General features: G+C 39.6%; 1 protein-coding gene across 1 annotated transcript in view; it reads left to right on the forward strand.

The window, feature by feature from the left end:
• Positions 1 to 319: 319 nt before the first annotated feature.
• TRIM44 (tripartite motif containing 44) overlaps positions 320 to 20493 on the forward strand; it is a 123587-nt gene continuing 103413 nt past the window's right edge. The window contains exon 1 of the mRNA XM_036259417.1: positions 320 to 1012. Coding sequence (XP_036115310.1) covers positions 359 to 1012 — 654 coding nt within the window. The 5' untranslated portion in view covers positions 320 to 358. The remainder of the gene's footprint in view (positions 1013 to 20493) is intronic.

The following is a 20493-nucleotide window of genomic DNA, read 5'->3' on the forward strand; positions in this document are numbered from 1 at the left end:
GAAAGGAGTCCGCCTGACAGGGAAAGGGAAAGTGGAACCGGGGCGGTGCGGGGAGCCGCGGCGCCGCGATCCCGCCGGGTAGCGAGAGGCCAAGCGGGCCGCGCGGCGCGGGGGCCGACGGGGGCGCGGGGCCGCCGCGCCGGAAGTGCCCGGGCGGCCCGGGGAAGCGCGGCGGGCGCCGAGCGGCGGAGCGGGCGGGCAGGCCCTCCGCTCCTGTGCGCGGGGGCCCCAGGCCCGCTCCGAGACCCCGCGCGGCCCCGCGGGCGGCGGCGGGCGGGGGGAGGAGGACGCGCGGAGGCCGCGGGGCCGGGCGGCGCGCTCCGAGACCTCGAGGCCCGGGCCTCGTCACCGCACCCACATGGCCTCCGGAGTGGGCGCGGCCTTCGAGGAGCTGCCGCACGACGGCACGTGTGACCAGTGCGAGCCCGACGAGGCGCCCGGGGCCGAGGAAGTGTGCCGAGAGTGCGGCTTCTGCTACTGCCGCCGCCACGCCGACGGGCACCGGCAGAAGTTCCCCGGGCACCACCTGGCCCAGTACGTCCACGGCGCCGCGGCCTGGAGCCCCCGAGGCCAGGGGGCAGGCCAGGGCGAGGACGGCCTGGGGGACGACGGAGACGGAGCGAGCGAGGCGGGGCCCGAGAGCCAGTCCGAGGAGGACAGCGAGTCCGGCGAGGAGAGCGGGACGGAGGACGAGAGCGAGGACGAGAGCGACGCGGAGAGCGAGGACGACAGCGAGGAAGACATGGAGGATGAGCAAGAGAGCGAGGGGGAGGACAACCGTGACGACGGAGAGTCCGAGGCGGAGGGAGAAACTGAGGCCGAGAGTGAATTTGACCCAGAAATAGAAATGGAAGCAGAGAGGGTGGCCAAGAGGAAGTGTCCGGACCACGGGCTTGATTTGAGCACCTATTGCCAGGAAGATAAGCAGCTCATCTGTGTCCTCTGTCCGGTCATTGGGGCTCACCAGGGCCACCAGCTCTCCACCCTGGACGAAGCCTTCGAAGAACTGAGAGTAAGTGCTGGGCACTGGGCATAGGCCTCGAGGTCGGAGCGCCGGGTGTCAGCTCGGTGGCGTAGGTGTAGCCACGTGCATTCTCATCGTGTCCCCAGAAAGCGAGTCTGTTGGGTTTGCTGGGAGCAGTGCTTATGCACCCCTTTAGTTGAACTCCTTAGAGAATCAGGTGGAAGCTCTGGACTCCCAGCCAAGAAAAACCCATGTGCACACACAGTCTAGTGTGCAATTTCTGGAAAACTGCAAGCCTCTGGTGGCTGGAGCCCAGGCGAGGCATTTCCTAGTTCTGACCCCACTTGCGGTGTGTCCCTCAGCATCGCCATTGTTGAGACCGGGGCCTAGACTTGGGGCTCTTGAATTTTGCTCAACGAATCCATGCAGGTAGTGTAAAGACTCCCCGAGGTTGGGGTTTTGGTAACTTCATGTGTGTCCTGAGTTCCTTTTAGGTTCTTCATGTTTGATACTTGTTTGGAAGGGAGGATGAAAAGGTGGGGGCAAACTTGGGATAGGAGTGGGGGTCCCCAGTCCTACATCTTTTGTAAGAGGGCCTTGCTGGTCCCCTACAACAGTGTTTGGAAAGTAGTAGACATTAATAAGTATTTGTTGAGTGAATGGATTTGCAAATGACTTGCCTTTTACTTATACTGTGGATGTATGCAATCGGTGAGAGAAACTGCTGGCATTAACTAGGGAGGAACATTTTAGTGGAGTGTATGTATGTTTGTTTATTTATAGGAGAGGGGAGAAACATCAATTTGTTTTTTCACTTATTCATGCATTCATTGGTTGATTCTTGTATGTGCCTTGACTGGGGATGGAACCCACAACCTTGTGTATCCTGACGATGCTCTAACCAACTGAGCTACCCAGGGCTGGAGTGGTCAGTTAATTAAGTGATCAGTTCATTAGTGAATGAACTAGAAGTGTCTTCTAGGACAACTTTTGATTACATAAGTCACCTTGCAGTTGCTGGCACTGAGATAACAAATACTTTGATAATGAAAATCCTAGTATTAAGATTTTACTTTTTTTATTGTAAAAGACGCACTCAAAAAGTGTGTAAAAATGCATGCACAGTCTAACGAGTAATTATAAAACAAATACTAATGTAACCTCTAGTTATTAAGAAATAGATTATTAGCGATGTTAAAGCCCCATGCGCTTTTCCAGTTACAACCATTTCCCTTCTGCTTAAGTAACCATTATCCTGATGTTTTATAATTTCCTTGCTTATCTTTATACTTTTACCATATATGTACGCATTCCTAAACTTACTTGAACTTGCCACAATTGGTATAATATTGTTATCATGCATTCTTTGGGGTTTTGCTTCATTTTCTCAACATTGTGTTTGTGAGATTCATCTGGTGGTTGGCTGTGGTTTGTTCCTTTTCTTTGCTGTATAGAATTTCATTTTATGAACATGCCACAAGTTACCTATTCTGTCAATAGTGAACATTTGATTTCCAGATTCTGGAGCTTCTGGCCATTATAAAAAATATTAGTATAAACAGTCTTGTTCATGTCTTCCAGTGAGTATCTACATACATTTAAATGAAATATAAACCTAAGAGTGTGATTGTTGGGTCATAGGTTATGAATATCTTTAATATTACTAGATGCTGTCTAGTTTCCAGAGTGGTTGTACCAATTTGCATTGTCATGAAGAGTATTTGAGAATTCTTTTTCTGTATCTTCAGCAACACTTGCTGTTACAGAATTTTTAATTTTGGTCAATCTTGTAGGTATGTAGTATCTTATGGTTTAAATTTGCATTCTTCTGGTTATTGATGACTTTGAATATCTTGTATTTCTTCTTTTGACATGCCCATTCAGTTCTTTGGCTCACTTTTGTATTGGGTTCTCTGTCCTTTGCTCATTAATTTATTGGAGTTTTATATATTCACTTCTGACTTCCTTGTTGTTTATATGAGTTACAAGTATCTTCTTAGATACTGTTTTCTTTTTAAAAATTTGTGCCTCGAATGAAGTTCTTCATTTTAATGTATAATTTTTATTAATAATTTTCTTTATTGTTAGTGCTTTGGGGGTCTTGTTCAACTTAGTATTGATTTTTTTTAAAAAAATTTTATTAATTTATTTTTGATACAGATGTTTCTTCATTTTTTCCCCATTGACAACCTCCTCCCCATCTCCCCCACTCCATACCCGGCTTTGTTGTCCTTGTCCATCGGTTATGCGTATATGCATATAAGTTCTGTGGTTTATCTCTTCCCTTCCCCCACCACCTCCTCTTCTGAGGGTTCAGTCTGTACCCTACTTCCATGTCTCTGGGTCTACCCAGTTCCTCAGACTGTTATGTTCATTATATTCCACAAATAAGTGAGAGCATGTGATATTTGTCTTTCTCTGCTTGGCTTGTTTCGCTGAGGATAGTACTTTCCAGGTCCCTCCATGTCGTCTCAAAGGATAGGAGATCTTTCTTTCTTACAGCTGCATAGTACTCCATTGTGTATATGTACCACAGCTTTTTATCCATTTGTCTACTGATGGACACTTGGGCTGTTTCCAGATCTTAGCTATTGTAAATAGTGCTGCTATAAAAATGGGGGTACATATATTCTTTCTGATTGGTGTTTCAGGCTTCTTAGGGTATATTCCTAGAAGTGGGATCACTGGGTCAAATGGCAGTTCAATTTTTAACTTTTTGAGGTAACACCATATTGTTTTCCATAGTGGCTGCACCAGTCTGCATTCCCACCAGCAGTGTACTAGAGTCCCCTTTTCTCCACACCCTCACCAACCCTTGTTGTTTGATGATTTGTTGATGATGGCCATTCTGACAGGTGTGAGGTGATACCTCATTGTTGTTTTAATTTGCATCTCTCTGATGATTAGTGATGTTGAGTATTTCTTTATATGTCTCTTGGCCATTTGTATGTTCTGTTTGGAGAGGTGTCTGTTTAGCTTCTCTGCCCATTTTTTAATTGGGTTCTTTGTCTTCCTTTTGTTGAGTTGTATGAGCACTCTATATATTTTGGAAATTAACCCCTTATCTGATATATCGTTGGCAATTATGCTCTCCCATACACTGGGTTGCCTTTCCATTTTGATGACTGTATCCTTTGCTGTGCAGAAGCTTTTGAGTTTGATGTAGATTCGTGTGTTCACTTTTTCTATGTTTCTGTTGCCTTAGGTGATGTATCATTGAAAATTCTGCTGCGTATGATGTCTGAAATTTTGTTGCTTACATTTTCTTCCAGGATTTTTATGGATTCATGGGTCACATTTAAGTCTTTTATCCATTTTGAGTTTATTCTTGGGTATGGTGTAAGTTGGTGGTCTGGTTTCATTGTTTTGCATGTAGCTGTCCAACCTTCCCAACACCATTTATTAAAGAGGCTGTCTTTACTCCATTGTATGCTCTTGCCTCCTTTGTCAAATATTATTTGAGCATAATGTCTTGGGTCCATTTCTGGGTTCTCTCTTCTGTTCCACTGGTCTATATGCCTGTTCTAGTGCAAGTACCAGGCTGTTTTGATTACAGTAGCTTTGTAGTATAACCTGATATACGGTATTGTGATCCCACCTACTTTGTCCGTCTTTTTCAAGATTGCTGTATCTATTCAGGGTCTTTTTTGGTTCCATATGAACTTTTGACGTATTTATTCTAGTTCTATGAAATATGTCATTGGTATTTTGATGGAGATGGCATTGAATCTATAGATTGCTTTGGGTAATATGGACATTTTAATGATGTTAATTCTTCCAATCCATGAACAAGGTATGTGCTTCCACTTTTTTATATCTTCCTCTATTTCTTTTTTCAGTGTCCTGTAGTTTCCTGCAAATAGGTCCTTTACTTTTTGGTTAAGTTTATTCCTAGGTATCTTAATTTTTTTGCCGTGATGGTAAATGGGATTTTTTTTTTTTCCTTTTAGTTTCTCTTTCTGTTACTTTATCATTGGTGTATAAGAATGCTGTCAATTTCTTGACATTAGTTTTGTAGTCTGCTACCTTGTCAGATTCATTTATTAATTCTAATAAATTTTTGATGGAATCTTCAGGGTTTTCTATGTATAATATCATGTCATCTGCATATAATGACAGTTTCACTTCCTCCTTTCCAATTTGGATCCCTTTTATTTTTTCTTCCTGTCTGATTGCTGTGGCTAAGACTTCCAGTACTATGTTAAATAAGAGTGGCGAAAGCGGGCATCCCTGTCTTGTTCCTGTTCTTAAGGGAAATGCTTATAGTTTTTGCCCATTGAGTATGATGTTGGCTGTAGGTCTTTCATATATGGACTTTATTGTGTTGAGATATGATCCCTCTATTCCCACATTGCTGAGTGTTTTTATCAGAAACGGGTGCTGGATTTTGTCAAATGCTTTTTCAACATCTATTGATATGATCATGTGGTTTTTATTGTTCATTTTGTTTATGTGGTGTATGACATTTATTGATTTGCGGATATTGTACCAGCCTTGCACCCCTGGAATGAATCCCACTTGGTCATGGTGAATAATTTTTTTGATGTATTGCTGGATCTGATTTGCTAGTATTTTGTTCAGGATTTTGTTGTCTATGTTCTTCAGGGATATTGGCCTGTAGTTTTCTTTCTTTGTAATTTCATATTCTGGTTTTGGAATTAGAATTATGCTGGCCTCATAAAATGAGTTTGCAAGTCCTCCTTCTTCTTGAATTTTTTGAAATAATTTAAGGAGAATGGGTGTTAGTTCTTCTTTCAATGTTCAGTAAAACTCCCCCATGAAGCCATCCGGGCCTGGGCTTTTGTTTGCTTGGAGAGTCTTGATTACCTCTTCAATTTCTTTTGTTGTTATTGGTCTGTTCAAGTTTTCTATCTCCTCCTGGTCAGTTTTGAGAGACTATGTGTTTCTAGAAATTTGTCCATTTCACTAGTATTGATTTTGTGTAGTGGAGGTAGGGGCTCAATTTCATTTGTTCCTCCATACAGATAGCCAGTTACTCTAGCAGGATTTATTTTTTATTTTTTTAATTCTCATCAGAGGATATTTTTCCATTGATTTTCAGAGAGAGTGGAAGGGAAGAAGGGAGAGAGAGAGAGAGAAACATTGATGTGAGAGAGACATGTAGATTGGTTGCCTCCCGCACGACACCGACCGGGGCAGGGAAATCAAATCTGCAACCCAGGTATGTCCCCTTTACGGGGAATTGAACCTGCTATACTTCAGCCAGTCCAAGGGCTGACACTCTGACTGCTGAGCCAGACCAGTCAGGGCTCTAGAAGCATTTATTGAAAAGCCTATCCTTTCTATAGTGATCTGCTATGCCACCTGTCATTTATCAAGTGCCATATGTGTGTGAATGCATTTCTTGACTTTTTTATTCTGTACTTTTTTTGTTGTTTTTTAATTCTCACTTTTCCATTGATGTTTAGAGAGAGTGAAAAGAGGGAGGGTGGGGTAGAGAATGTGGGAGGGAGAAAGGAGAGAGACAGAGAGTCAGAGAAAGAAACATGAATGTGAGTGAGACACATTGATTGATTGCCTCCTGCATGCACCTGGCAAGGGCTGGAGATCAACCTACACCCCAGGTATGTGCCCTTGACCAGGAATCAAACCCGAGGTTCTTTGGTTTAAGGAGAACGCTTTAACCATTGAGCCACATGGGCCAGAGCTTATTTTGTACTATTAATCTATTAGTATGTCCCCGTGTAAATAATATTTTTTCTCAATTAACATAGCTTTGTAACACGTCCTAATATGTGGTAGAGCAAGTTCTTCCACTTTGTTCTTCTAGGAGAGTGTCTCAGCCAGTATTGGCCATTTACATTTCCTAGACTCATACTATAAAATTATATAAAATAAGCCTGCAGGACGTTTTCTGTATTGTATTGAATTTATAAACCAATATATGAATAATTAATACAATTACAATATGAAGTTTTCTGATCCATTTATTTAGGTCTTTTTATTACCTTTCAATACAGTTTTATAATTTTTTTCTGAAAGATCTTACAAATCATTGTGAAATTTATTCCTGGATATTTACAATTTTATAATATTGTAAAAATGTTTTTATTTTTAGTTTTCTAATTGTATATAGGAATAAAATTAACTTTTATATTTTGATTTTTGCTTTAAGGTATCTTCTTAAATTCCCTCACATGTTCTTATAATTAATCTATAGGTTTATTCTACATACATGATCATATTAGTTGCAAAGAGGGACAGTTTTTGTTTTCTAGTCTTATACGTGTTATTTGTTTTTGCTTGCCTTATTGCCTTGGATAAGACCTCAACTATAATGTTTAATACAACTGATGGTGGGTATTCTGGCCTTCTTCCTAATTGAGGGATTATTTACAACATTCCACAAATAATGTGATAGTAGTTTGTTTGTTATAGATATATTTCATCAGATTAAGAAAGTTCCCTACTAGTCCTAGTTTATTAAAGTATTTTCTTTAATATCGAATGGATACTAAATTTTATCAAATGCTTTTTCTGTATCTAATAGGGTATTGGTGTGATTTAACTCTTACCATGTTAATGTGATTAATTACCTTAATTTACTTTTTAAAATCAGTAATATGTTTGCATGTCTCAAAAGCCTCTCTTTCAGCTATGCCCCTTTCACCTGGTTTCCCACTTTCATTAAAAGTTTTTTGCTTATCCTTCAAGTGCTTCTTTTCGCAAATGCAGGCATATGTACATATGTGGTCTTATTTCCATCCCTTTGTGTCATTATTATTATGTTGTACAGTTAAAGCAACCTTGTGTTTCTAGGGTAAACCCACCTTGGTCATGATGAAGTATCCTTATATCTTTGAATTTGGTTTATTAATAATTTATGTAGGTGTTTTATTTATATTTTATGGGAGAAATTAGCTCATAAATTTCCTTTCTTTTACTGTTCTCATGAGATTTTACTGTCAAGGTTATGTTGGCTTCATAATATGAGTTAAATTGTTTGCTTCTCACATATTTTCTTTATCTTTCTCCTTTAATGCTCTGGAAGTATTTGTATAAGATTGGAAAATTTCTTCCTAGAATGATTGGTAAAACTGACCGTGGAAGCCTTCTGGACTTAAAAAGAGAGATGGTTGGGGAATCGGGAGAGAGGTAGGGAAGAACAGGAGAAAGACTTTTGTTTGGCATACATTCGTCAGTCGCCACTTCTTGCTTCCTTTCCGGCTTCACTCTGTGGCGGTTTTTTCAAACACTATGCTATACCGCGGTTAAAAAAACCGCGATAGAGTGAAGCTTTAGAGTGAAGCTTTGAAAGTGGAAGCCCGAAGAGGCGAGGGAGGACTGTATAAATTAAGAATCCTACTCTGGGAAATTCATTTGTCGCGGTAGAGTCTGGAACTGATTAACCTCGATAAACGAGGGCCGACTGTAGTATTTTTGGCTATGATTCAATTTAATGGTTATAGTTCTGTCCAAGTTGTCTATTTTCCTTAAATCAATTTTTTTGTTTTGTTTTACATTATAAAATTTTTTCCTAATTGATTTTATTTTTAAAATAAAAATAAAATCTTTATTGTTGAAATTATTATAGCTGTCCCCTGCTTGCCCCCCCCAATTCCATTGGTTATGCATATATGTTATTTTATCTTCCCCCTTCCCTCTGAGGTTCCTCAATCTGTTCCCTGCTTCCATGTTCTTAAATCAATTTTAATGTTATTTTCCCAGAAGTTTGTTTATTTTGTCTAAATTTACAAATGTATTAGTATAAATTTGTGAATCATATCCTCTTACTATCTTTTGTTCATACTGTAGCTATCCTCTTTATTTCTTTAAGAACAGTAAGCATAGCCCTGGCCGATTTGGCTCAGCGGTTGGAGTGTTGGCCTGTGGACCAGAGAGTCCTGGGTTCAGTTCCCGCTAGGGGCACATACCAAAAAAAACAAAACAAAACAGTAAGCATATTCATTTATAATCTGGGATAATTGCAGTACATGAAGACTTGGAGGATCTCTCTCTGCTATTGTTTTTGATGTGTTTTTTATGTTTCTTTGTTCCCATTTATTCATTATGTTTGACTGCATGGCTTTTCATTGCCTTTAAAAAATTATTTGTGGGGATTTCCCAAGTCTTGGCATGAAACTGTATTCTTTGAAGGAGAGTTTGAGTTTGCTTCTGCTAAGGCCTGAAAGTATAACTTGTTTAGAAAACCTCCTTAAACTAAATTGTTTGAGACCAAATTTGCAAGAGTCATCTTCCCAAGTTTACAACCTTTTGAAGAATTTTCTTTCATCCCAACCCAAGCCATCCCCCTCAACCCATTTAATTCAGCTCCAAGGCAACACTCCCCATTGTTCCCTTTGGAGGGTGAGGTAGTGACAAGTTCATTTTTTAAATCCCTTTACTCTGGGATTTTTACTGTTTGGCAAGAGTGGGAAGATTCCAAGTCTTTTTGGAAAGGGTCTCCTATAAATGTCCCAAATGCCATAGGCTTTGCTTTCTGTTACCTTCTCCTCCCCTGCCAACCTCACTTTCAACCCTCAGTCAAATAAATGCACAGCTCAGTTTCTTTCAATCAGTTAATGTCCCGAGTTCAAAATCTGCTTACTGTACTCTGCTTATCTAAGCAGTGAAACAGTATTGCTTACTAAACTATAGACTTTATTAGAACTTTAGCAATTTTTTCTCTGACGACTTCTGTACCAGGTTCTTATGGCCACATTACATTTTCTTATTTATGATGACCTTCATAGTTTGGAGGAGTGCTAGTCAGGTGTTTTGTAGCATGTCTTGGTTTTGATTTGTCTGAGGTTTTCATCATGGTGAAACTGAAATTATGGGTTTTTTGAGTGATACAAATTCTCCTCGTGCTTTGCCTATTTATTTATTTATTTAAAATCCTCACCTAAGGATATTTTTCCATTGATTTTTTTTTCCAGATAGAATGGGAGGGAGAAAAAGAGGAAGGAACATCGACGTGAGAGACACATCGATTGGTTGCCTTCCGCATGACCCCAAATGGGGCCAGGGATTAAGCTGCAACAGTGGTATGTGCCCTTGACCAGAATTGAACCTGCAACTCTTTGATCTGTGGGCCTACACTCTAACTACCGAGAAAACCAGCCAGGGTTACTTTGCCTTTTTAAATTAACAGTTTGTCTTGGAAATAACGCCATAGATCTATTTGTTTGTTTGTTTATTTACTTTAAAATTTATTTTATAGCTACAAATACTCCATTGTGTTATTCATTAAATTCTTAATTTATGATACTGTGTTTTCAATTCTAGAATGCCTATTTGGTTACTATTTTTTTTTTTTTTTTTGGTTTGTGCCCCTAGTGGGAACTGAACCCAGGACTCTCTGGTCCGCAGGCCGATGCTCTAACCGCTGAGCAAAACCAGCCAGGGCTGGTTACTTCTTAAAGGTCTATTTTTCTGAATCTTTTGGGGTCTGATTCTTAATTATATGTCACATTTTCGTGTGTTTTTTTTTCATATCTCATAATCTTTCATTCTACTAGACATTGTGTTTAAAAGAACTGTAGACACTAGAGTAATATTTTTCCCCCTCAGAAAGGGCATGCCATTTGCTGTGTTAGGTAGCTAGGATGAGAAGCTGATCTTTTTGATCCAGTAATGATTTGAATTTGGCTAGAGCTTGGTTGCAGCTTTAATTAGTTTCAGTTCACCTCTGGTTTCAGTTGTTTCGAGGACAATGCACATTTGCTTATTGGCAAAAGAGTAAGTCTCTTGGGATATTAAAAGCAACTTGGCATGATGATGGGAAGACCTTTGTTATACTGCATTCATTCATTCATTCATTCATTCATTCATTTAGCAAGTACTTATTGTGCATCAGCCAAGGGCCAGTGCTTTCTAAGCATTGGGGATATAGCAGTGAGCAAAATGGGAAAAGGTCCTTACTTTTACTGGAGTTTATATTATATTAGAAGGAAATAGAGAAGAACAAATAAGCAAATAAAGATATAATAAATGTTATAAAGAAAAAATAAAACATAATGTGGGATTAGAGAGAGATAGCGGTACTCTAGCTCTGCCACTTGCCTTTTGATCTTGGGCAAGTTAAGTTTGACCTTATTTCTATATCTCTAAAATGAGTATAATGTTGCCCAGCCAGTGTGGCTCAGAGGTTGAGCATGGACCCAGGCACCAAGAGGTCGGCAGTTCGATTCCCAGTCAGGGCACATGCCCAGGTTGTGGGCCAAATCCCCAGGGGGGCACATGCAGGAGTCAGCCAATCAGTGTTCTCTCTCATTGATGTTTCTATCTCTCTCCTTCTCCCTTCTTCTCTCAATAAAGAAGAAAAATCAATAAAGAAAAAAATTATATATATGTGTGTGTGTGTGTATACATATATATATATATATATATATATATAAATGAGTATGATGTTTAGAAATAGGATTTTGTAGAAATGGCTTAGTTTGTGATAAGATACTTAACAATGCTTAAGACATTGTAAGTATTCAATAAATGTTAGCTATTGTTTTTATTATTTTTTATATGAGGAGTCTAGTTAGACATACTAGTATAGAAATAAGTTTGTACAATGTATGGTTTGGTATCTCAGTGCTCCAGGCTGTGAGTGGCTGGTATTGGTGGTAGAAGACCAAATTGTTTCCAAGGGCTGCTGATGCTTAAAGCAAATTTCAGAGTAAGCCAGAATGGGCAGAAAACCAGGATGAATGTACAAGAGGGGATTTGGGCAGAGGCAGACTGAAGGCTAGGCCGAAAGAACTAAGATGAGCATCTTGAAGGAACAAGGTTGATACCTAGTCACTGAAGTGAATTTTAAAGTCCTTTTTTTCTTCTGTGCTTTATTTCTAGTTTGGACCCATAGGATTTTGTCTCCAAAGGATTTTGTAGGTTTAAATTTGAATTGAGCCTGTGCTCCAACCTTATCATAGAAATATAGTTACACAGCTCAATTTATGACTTCTCATCTGGGTCATAACATCTCATCTTAAATATGCAGGTTTTTCTTACTGTGACCATAATTTGTGGCTCAGAAAATGGGTCATTGGGTCTGACAAAAGAGTTTTGTCAGGTTTATGGGTTTATTCATATGAAAATCCTTAGGGGTAGGGGCTACTAGGTTGGGGGGTTAAGTAAAAAAGAAAACTCATGGACACAGACAACAGGTGGTAGTTGCTGGGGGCAAGTGGTATGGGGGGAGGTGGAAGAGTATATGGGAGGATAAATGGTGATGGAAGGAGACTTGACTTGGGGTGGTGAACACACAATACAGTGTGTAGATGGTGTGTTGTGGAATTGTGCACCTGAAACCTGTATAATTTTGTTAACCAGTGTTACCCCAATACATTCAATAAAAAAGGGAAAAAATCCTTATGTTATCAAGGGAATTTGCATTCAGAGTTACATTTAATGAATCATTTTTGTTGAACAGTAAAAGTGCAATTAGATATACTCAGAACTATAGACTAGTAGTTTTAAAACTATTTTGAACATAATCGACAGTAGGGGAAATATATTTTACATTGTAACTTCATTTCCGCGCGCGTGCACACACACACAGATATACCTTTATTATTATTATTATTTTTTTTTTTTTATCCTCACCCGAGTACATTTTTCATGTTTTGTTCAGATAGAGTGGGACGGAGAGAGAGGAAGAGAGAGAGAAAGAGAAACATCGACGTGAAAGGGACACATCGAGTGGCTGCCACCCACACGACCAACCAGGGCCGGGAACAAACTGCAACTGAGGTACGTGCCCTTAGTGGGAACCAAACCTGGGTCTCTCTGGACCGCAGGCCGACGCTCTAACCACTGAGAAAAACCGGCCAGGGCCAGATATACCTTTAAATAACTCAAATGGATCACTGTTTATCTTACTGCATATGATGTGTTCTGTTTCTATTTTATGCTGTTCAAAAAAATTTCTGGCCCTGGCCAGTTTGGCTCAGCAGTTAGACATCGACCCGTGCACCAAAGAGTCCTAGGTTCTGTTCCTGCTAGGGGCATGTACCTTGGTTGCAGTTCCTGCTAGGGGCATGTACCTTGGTTTGTCCCCAGCCCCAGTGGGGTCCTGTGGGTGGCAGCCTCTCGATGTCTCTCACATCAATGTTTCTCTCTCTCTCTTCCTTCCTCTCTCCTTCCTGCTCTATCTGAGGATAAATGTAAAAATGTCTTCAGGTGAGGATAAAAAAAAAAAAAATTCTGGATTTTCCAAGGGAATGGCTTGGTGTCACCCAAAATGGTTTTATGGGAAGTTTACATGAGGCCTGCAGTTCTGGGATTCCCCATTTTAGCCTCTCCTTCAAAATGTGTTTTCTTAACCTTAATAAGTCTTAGAAGTATTCAGTGAAAAGGACATACTGGCGCTAACTTTCATGCAGTTTACCTTCTAGCTGGGGAAAAAGATAATTATTTTGGATGGTAGTATGTACTATGAAAACAATGTCATAGGGGAGGGAGAGGGAGGGTGAGTCAGTGGGGGGAAAAGGAGAAACATCTGTAACAAAAATTAATTAATAAAAAAATAAAATAAAATAAAAAACAATGTCATAGTAATGAAAGAGTGCTGTGGCAGTAGAGGGTTACTTTGTGATAAGGTAGTCATGGGAGGCATCTCTGAGTATATAACATTTGGGCAGAGACTTGAATTATGAGATCTTGCAAAGACCTAGAAACCCTCCTATTATGTTATTATTCAGTGTTGCTTGTGCAGAGTCCAGTGATTCTTAGCAGAGATGATTGGTTTGATTCATACAACTGTAAAGGGATTAGCTGGCTCTCAAAGTGAGAGAAATAACATAGTTCTAGCCATTGTAATGTGCTGTTAGCACAGGTGAAAATACTACTCAATGGAGGGAATATGAGCTTATGGGGATCCCTTTTACAACAGCTTGATTTTTCAGGGGCTCAACATTCATGGTGATAGACCTTCATTAAAGAGAGTCTAGAGGGCTTCTGCAGGGTTACATGGAAGGGAAAAGCCATCTAATTGTGTCCTGTTCAGGGCATGGACTCTTCCATAATCTTTATTATGAAAATTTCATTTGATGATCTAAGATTTTTTTTTTATAGTTTGTGCCCCTAGTGGAAACCAAACCCAGGACTCTCTGGTCCGCAGGTACTGAGCCAAACTGGCCAGGGCTCTAAGAATTTTTTTTAAAAGTCTGGGAAGGTTAAGGCAGAAAGAATGGTGAATGCAAAGGCTTTAAGGTAGAGGTGAACTTGGGGTGTTGAGGGACAGCAAAAAGTCATGGAATGGAGTGGAGTGAAAGAGGAGTAAGTGAGATCAACTAAGTAAACTCTGCTTCTCACCTTGGTGCCACATTTTTTAATTACTACCAGTGGAGGGAGATTCCTTAGAAAAGACCTGTAATTGGCCCCACCCCAGCCAATTAAATCAAATCAAAATCTCCGGGGATGGTCAGGTATATTTTGTAAAATGTCCTATTGGGATTTGTCTCATATTTATCACATGATTAAACTGGAATTACTGGTTTTGGGGAGGAAAATCACAGAGTTATGGGTACATATTATCAAGATGACATTATTATTGATATATGGGAGACAGGGCATCTGGGACATAGAGAACAAAGTTCTCTGGCACTTTTTGTCTCTGACCCTCTTTTCTGTGGTGTCTCATTAGCAGGGATCATGTGATGTCTCGTGCACTAGCTGGAAAATGTTTCCTTGCCTTTTCTTTCCTTACTGATCAGCTTTTGAGTGCAGCCTGATTCTTTAAAAATGGTTAGTCATATTAATAGCTAACACTATGTGCCAGGCACTGTTCTAAGCACTCTGTGCATATATTAACTCATTTGATCTTCATAATAACCCTACAAGTACATTTTATTATTACCTCTTTTATGAAAGAAGGAAACTCAGACATAAAGGGATCAAATAGTTAAGCCTAGGGTCCTACAATTAGAAGGTAGCAGAGCTTAGCCAGGGATACTAACAGCTGACTCGAGAAAAGGTCTAGCCCTAGCCAGTTTGGCTCAGTGGTTAGAATGTCAGCCTGTGGTCAAAAGGGTTGCAGATTCGATTCCTGTTCAAGGCCACATACCTGGGTTGCAAGTTGGATCCCTTGCCCTGGTTGGGGTCGTGTAGGAATCAACCAATTGATGTGTCTCTCACATCAGTGTTTCTCTCTCTCTCCCCTCCCCCACCTTCCACTCTAAGAATTTATGAAAAAATATCCTTGGGTGAGGATTAAGCAAAAAAAAAACCAAGGAAAATGTCTAAGCTTTTCATGTTCTCTCTCCCAAGAATCCAGCACCCTCTTTTGCTCTTCCCTGACCTTTCAATCAAAATAGAATGGGTCAATAGGCATTTCATACTATAAGACCATTGCTTTTCAGGGTAAGGTTGCTGATGCAATAGGCTTATCCTTTCTGGGGATAAAGGACTGTATATCTGTGGCACCAGCTTTTCTTAACCACAGCCCTGCCTGTTCATTGGTATACTCTTCTTTTCCCTTGCATCTGACCCATGACTGAGAAGTCAGAGATTGATCTGCGTCAGTACACAGTGTGCCTTCTACTCGAAGTTAATTTAATCTGGAATGACCAGCTCAGTTTTATCCTCCCATTCCTGTTGGCTGTTTTAATATCCAGAGCCAAGAACTAAACTTGTTATGTGGCAAGGAAGATGCTCATGGACCTCTCAGAAGAGGGGACAGAGTATAGACAAAGAATAGGTAGAACAAAAACTTTAGTCTTGATAATGTGAGGTAGAGATGAGAATGGGGTAAAAAAAAAAAAAACCTCAGAATTCTGGCTCTGGGAGACTTAAATTCTATGTATGTGTATTTTTGTTTGGGGTGGGGGTGTGTGTATCACGATGATAGGGATCAAGTCAGCATAGTATCGGGAAAAAAATCAATATTGATGCCCTTTTTGGCTGTCAAAAATGAATCAAGAATAAAAAATAAAACCAACCAACTGAACAAAATTCTCCAAATATAGAAAAGGCTCAATCCATAATCATGGCAAATAACCATATGGACAATGACTCTGATATACATTATAATGTGTTACATTATTCTTGTTGAACATTTAATTCTAAAGTTCACTTTTTATGTATTTAGCTAGTTTTTTGTCAGGTAGCAAAGTAATCTGCTTTTAACTTAAATAGGATATTAGAGAAAATATTCATTGTAATATGTTGAAACTATAGCACATAGTTAACTTTAGTGTCAAAGACTGGTATTTTTTAAGTTAATTTTATGTTTGAATAATTTTTGAGTACTTAAGGTGAGCTGTGTTGAGAAGAATAACATGTGGTTCCTGATATCAGAAAGCTTATACATAGTCTAATAGGAAATATAGGAGAGGTACAAACAGTATGTTATGAGGGCTCAGAGAAAAAAGAAATTAATTTCTGCTAGAGGCAAGGAATCGGGAAAGATTTCTTAGAAGTGATGGTGTTAGAGGGGAGCCTTCAAAGATGGATATGATTTTACTAGGTAGATACAGACTGTTAGGTAACCTTCCTCTGTGTTCCCCTAACAACAGCTTGTATACATCTATTGTAACACTAAATACAGTATACTATCAATGTTATTTCTTTCCATGTCTGTTTCCTGTGTGGGTTATAAACTCTGCTAGGGTTAGGGCTACATGTTATTCATTTTTGTGTTCCCAGCACCTAGCACAGGGCCTGTTGGATAGTTGATACACATGAAATATTTGGTACATTCATACTATGAAATATCTCATCTTGTTCTAGGGCATCAACAAAGAACTGAAAGAGACAGTATTGTATAGTGATTTAGTATATCAATGTTTACATTAAGTTCAACCGCATCTAAAATAATGAAATAATTTCAAAAAATCCAAAATAACGGCAACTCAAACAAGATAAATGTTTGTTTCTCTCTTATGTGAAAGAAGTCTGGATGTAGACAGTCTAAGGCTGATATCGAGGAACCATGATGTTATTGAGAATCTAAGTCTTTCCACCTTCACTCTGCCATCCTTAGAGTACAGTCCTTGTCATGGGCTGGAGGTCCAACCAGCATATTTGAGTTGAGGATAGCAGGGATAGGGAAGCGAATAAAGGGACACCTTTCTATTTTAAGAGAACCCTCTGGAAGTTGCACACGTTGCTGCTTGTGTTTCATTGGTCAGAATTCAGTACCATGGCCTTTTCTAGTTGCAAGGGGAGCTGGGAAACTGTCTTTTCTCCAGGCCACAGTGTATCTGGGATCTCTTAACTAAGAAAAAATGAGAGAATGAATATGAACGACCAAGCGGCCATGCCTCAGTTGGCTGCTTTGCAATCTGTGGTTTTGAGTTCTGGCTCTGCTACTTATTAGCTGTCATGTTGGATAATTCACTCAGCCCCTCTGAGTCTTGGTTTCCTCATCTGCAACATGGGAATAATAATTGTTTCTGCTCATTGGGTCATAGTGAAGAACAAACAAGCTCATACATGTGAAGAGCACAATGCTTGGGATATAATAAGCCCCCAGCAATTGGTGGCTCTTATTGTTATTACCATTATAGAGCCATCTGAGGTCCTATTCTGAGTTCAATGCCAGACCAGTTAGTCTGGCAGCAGTAGACGTTCTGGATACTGAGTTTCTTTGGGTGAAAACTGTTCAGCCCCCTCTCCTTCTGTTCCTCCTGCCTTCTCTACTCTGGTGGGCAGATGGGCTGGTATAAAACTTATCTTCAGAGAAGAGGCTCCTGTCTATTCAGTGTCCTGCTGGTGCTTTATGCACTAGCTAACCAAAACACAGCTGATGGGCCTAATTTTAGTTTCACAAGTCTTGCTGGTTATCTTCTTTAAATTCTGTTTTACATTCTGAACTGTTAGAACTTTTTATAGAAGCAGAGGAGAGGCAGGGCAGTATTTCCTTTCCTTTCTGGTTAGAAAATAACCTCAATTTTCTTTCAATAGGCAATCGCCAGGAGAAATGTTATAGGCATCCCTACTGTTCTATGCTCTGTACTTTGGGTCTGTGTGAACCCTGGCAGGGTATAACCTGTATTGAGTAGTAGACTCTATATGTGTTAAGAATGAAAGTTAACCTTCAACTGAGGTTATAAAACTAAGAGTCAGGAAACTCTTGTCTGCTGCTGAATTTTCAGATTCTTTCCAGAGATGAGAATGGTAATAATAACAATTATTGAGTGATTTTAGGTTAGATGCTTTTTATTTTTTTTCCAGTTGATCTCAGCAAAGCTCCCACAGTCAGTGGTGTTATGATTCTCATTTTACAGATGAGGAAACTGATACTCAAAGAGATTGAGATTTGCAGATGGTCACTTAGCAAACAAGTAGAAAGACTAGGATATGAATCTAAGTCTGATCGCAAAGCACATATTCTTTCCTCCATCCCATTTTGCTTCTATTCTTACTTAGTTATCCCCACTCATATATTACCTCTTTAAATTGTGCACATAGTCTCTTGATATTTACTATCTGTATGAAGGTATTTAATAGATACATACTTTCTAAATATTCTAAAACTGTTCTTTCCCTTCTATCTGAAATTTTCTTCTTGGTTATTTTACAAAGTATTTTGATTAGTTATAGATTGTTTTGTTCATTTTTTTCCATTTAGCTCTTCTCTAGCTCAGTACTTGATACTTAGTAGTCAATCACTTAATATATTGTTTTTAATTAATAACAAAAACAATTATAACTAAAATGTATTGAGAACTTATTATGTGCCAGGTTCTGTACTGTAAACTTCCTACATATTATCTCATTAAATTTTTACCACAATTCTTTGAAGTCAAGTATTTATTAAGATTTTTTTTCTTTTTATCCTTACCCAAGGACATTTTTTCCATTTTTTGTTCAGATAGAGTGGGAGGGAGAGTGAGGAAGAGAGAGAGAGAGAGAGAGAGAGAGAGAGGTGAAGGGAACACATTGAGTGGCTGCCACCCACACGACCCAACCAGGGCCGGAGACAAACTGCAACCGAGGTACATGTCCTTAGCGGGAACCGAACCCGGGTCTCTCTGGACCACAGGTCGAAGCTCTAACCGCTGAGTCAAACCGGCCAGGGCTGTTAAGCTATTTTTATATATTTTAAGTTAGTGGCATAATTGTTTTTACTTTGATCTATTTATTCAATTAGGTGAAGTATTTTGGGCAATAGGAAATTTAACAATGAACAATTCTAAGTTCCTGGTCTCATGGAGTTTATATTATATGAGCAAAATAGACATAAGCAAGTTAAACAGTAAATAATATTTCCAATAAGGATAAGTACTATGAATAACAAACTAGGTTAAGGAGAAAGAGAGTGACTGGGATGAGGAAATGAGAGGGAGGCTGTTTAAGGGTCTGAGAGAAGGACCTTTTTGAGGAAGCGACCTGGGTATAGTTAAAGCCAGTGATGGGAAGATCTGAAGGCATAGTGGTCCCGATGGAGGAAATATTGGGTGTAGGGGCTCGGAGATGGAAAAGCTTACTGAAGGATAAAAAGGATAGCTGGAATATAATGAGTAAGGGTGGGAGTTGGAGGAGTGGTAGATGAGGTCAGATTGACCAAGTAGGCCATGATAAAGATTTTGGATTTTATTTTGGGTAGCCATAGACTGACTGTTTAAGCAAGGGAATGAGTTATCGAACATACATTGTGTTTGTGTGCCCACGCTTTATTAATCCTCATCTGAGGATATTTTTCTATTGATTTTTAGATAGAGTGGAAGGGAAGGAGGGAGAGAGAGAAACATTGATGTAAAAGGGACAAATTGATTGGTTGTTTCCCACAAGACACCTTGGGGTCAGGATCAAACCTGCAACCCAGGTACATGCCTTTGACTAGGAATTGAACCTGTGAATCTTTGGTCTGCAGTCTGACACTCTAACCACTGAACCAAACCAGTAAGGGCTGATAATACGTTCTTAAATTTTCACTCTCGTTCCTTTGTGGAGAAGGGTCTATAGGGTAGTGAGAGTGGGAGCAGTATTGCTGCTTGGACTGAGCAGTAGTGGAGATGGTGAAGAGTAGTTGGATATGGCATATGTTTAAAAAGACTTGGTGATGAGTTTTCTCAGGCCCAAAATGATGTTGGACCTGAGCAATTATATAAAGATGTTTGCCTAACGTATGAGTGGATTTGAAGTTGGAAAATCAAATAATGTGGAAAAGATGGTAAAGAATTTTTGTACATGGTATGGTGGTATTAAATTTAGTTCTGTTTCCTTTTGACAAGTCTTGGCTTTCTGATTTGATTCCTTAGAGGACTTCTTATATATTGTCTCATAATCCTTTTCCACTGTTTCTCCCAAATAAAACCTGTTTGTAAAAATGATGGAAAGTTGGGTTGATTTTTGTTTTAATGGTATCAATACAAAGCCAGTGAGATGGAAAACAAACAAAACAGGCAGTCAGTATTCTTTCTGAACTGAGCATCCTCTGAATCTTTGTAATACAGAATTCAATTCTTAGGAGACATTTGAGGATAGTTAAGTGACTTACATATACATTTCTACTGACACATTACTTTTCTTTTGGTGCCTAGATGGTTATTGGCACCAGACTGGCTCCCATAAAAGTACAGAGACTGGTTGTCAAGAAATAATGTGTTTATGAGGTATTCTGAACC

Source organism: Molossus molossus, unplaced genomic scaffold (assembly GCF_014108415.1).
Source record: "Molossus molossus isolate mMolMol1 unplaced genomic scaffold, mMolMol1.p scaffold_m16_p_13, whole genome shotgun sequence".
NCBI classification, from domain to species: Eukaryota; Metazoa; Chordata; class Mammalia; order Chiroptera; family Molossidae; genus Molossus; species Molossus molossus.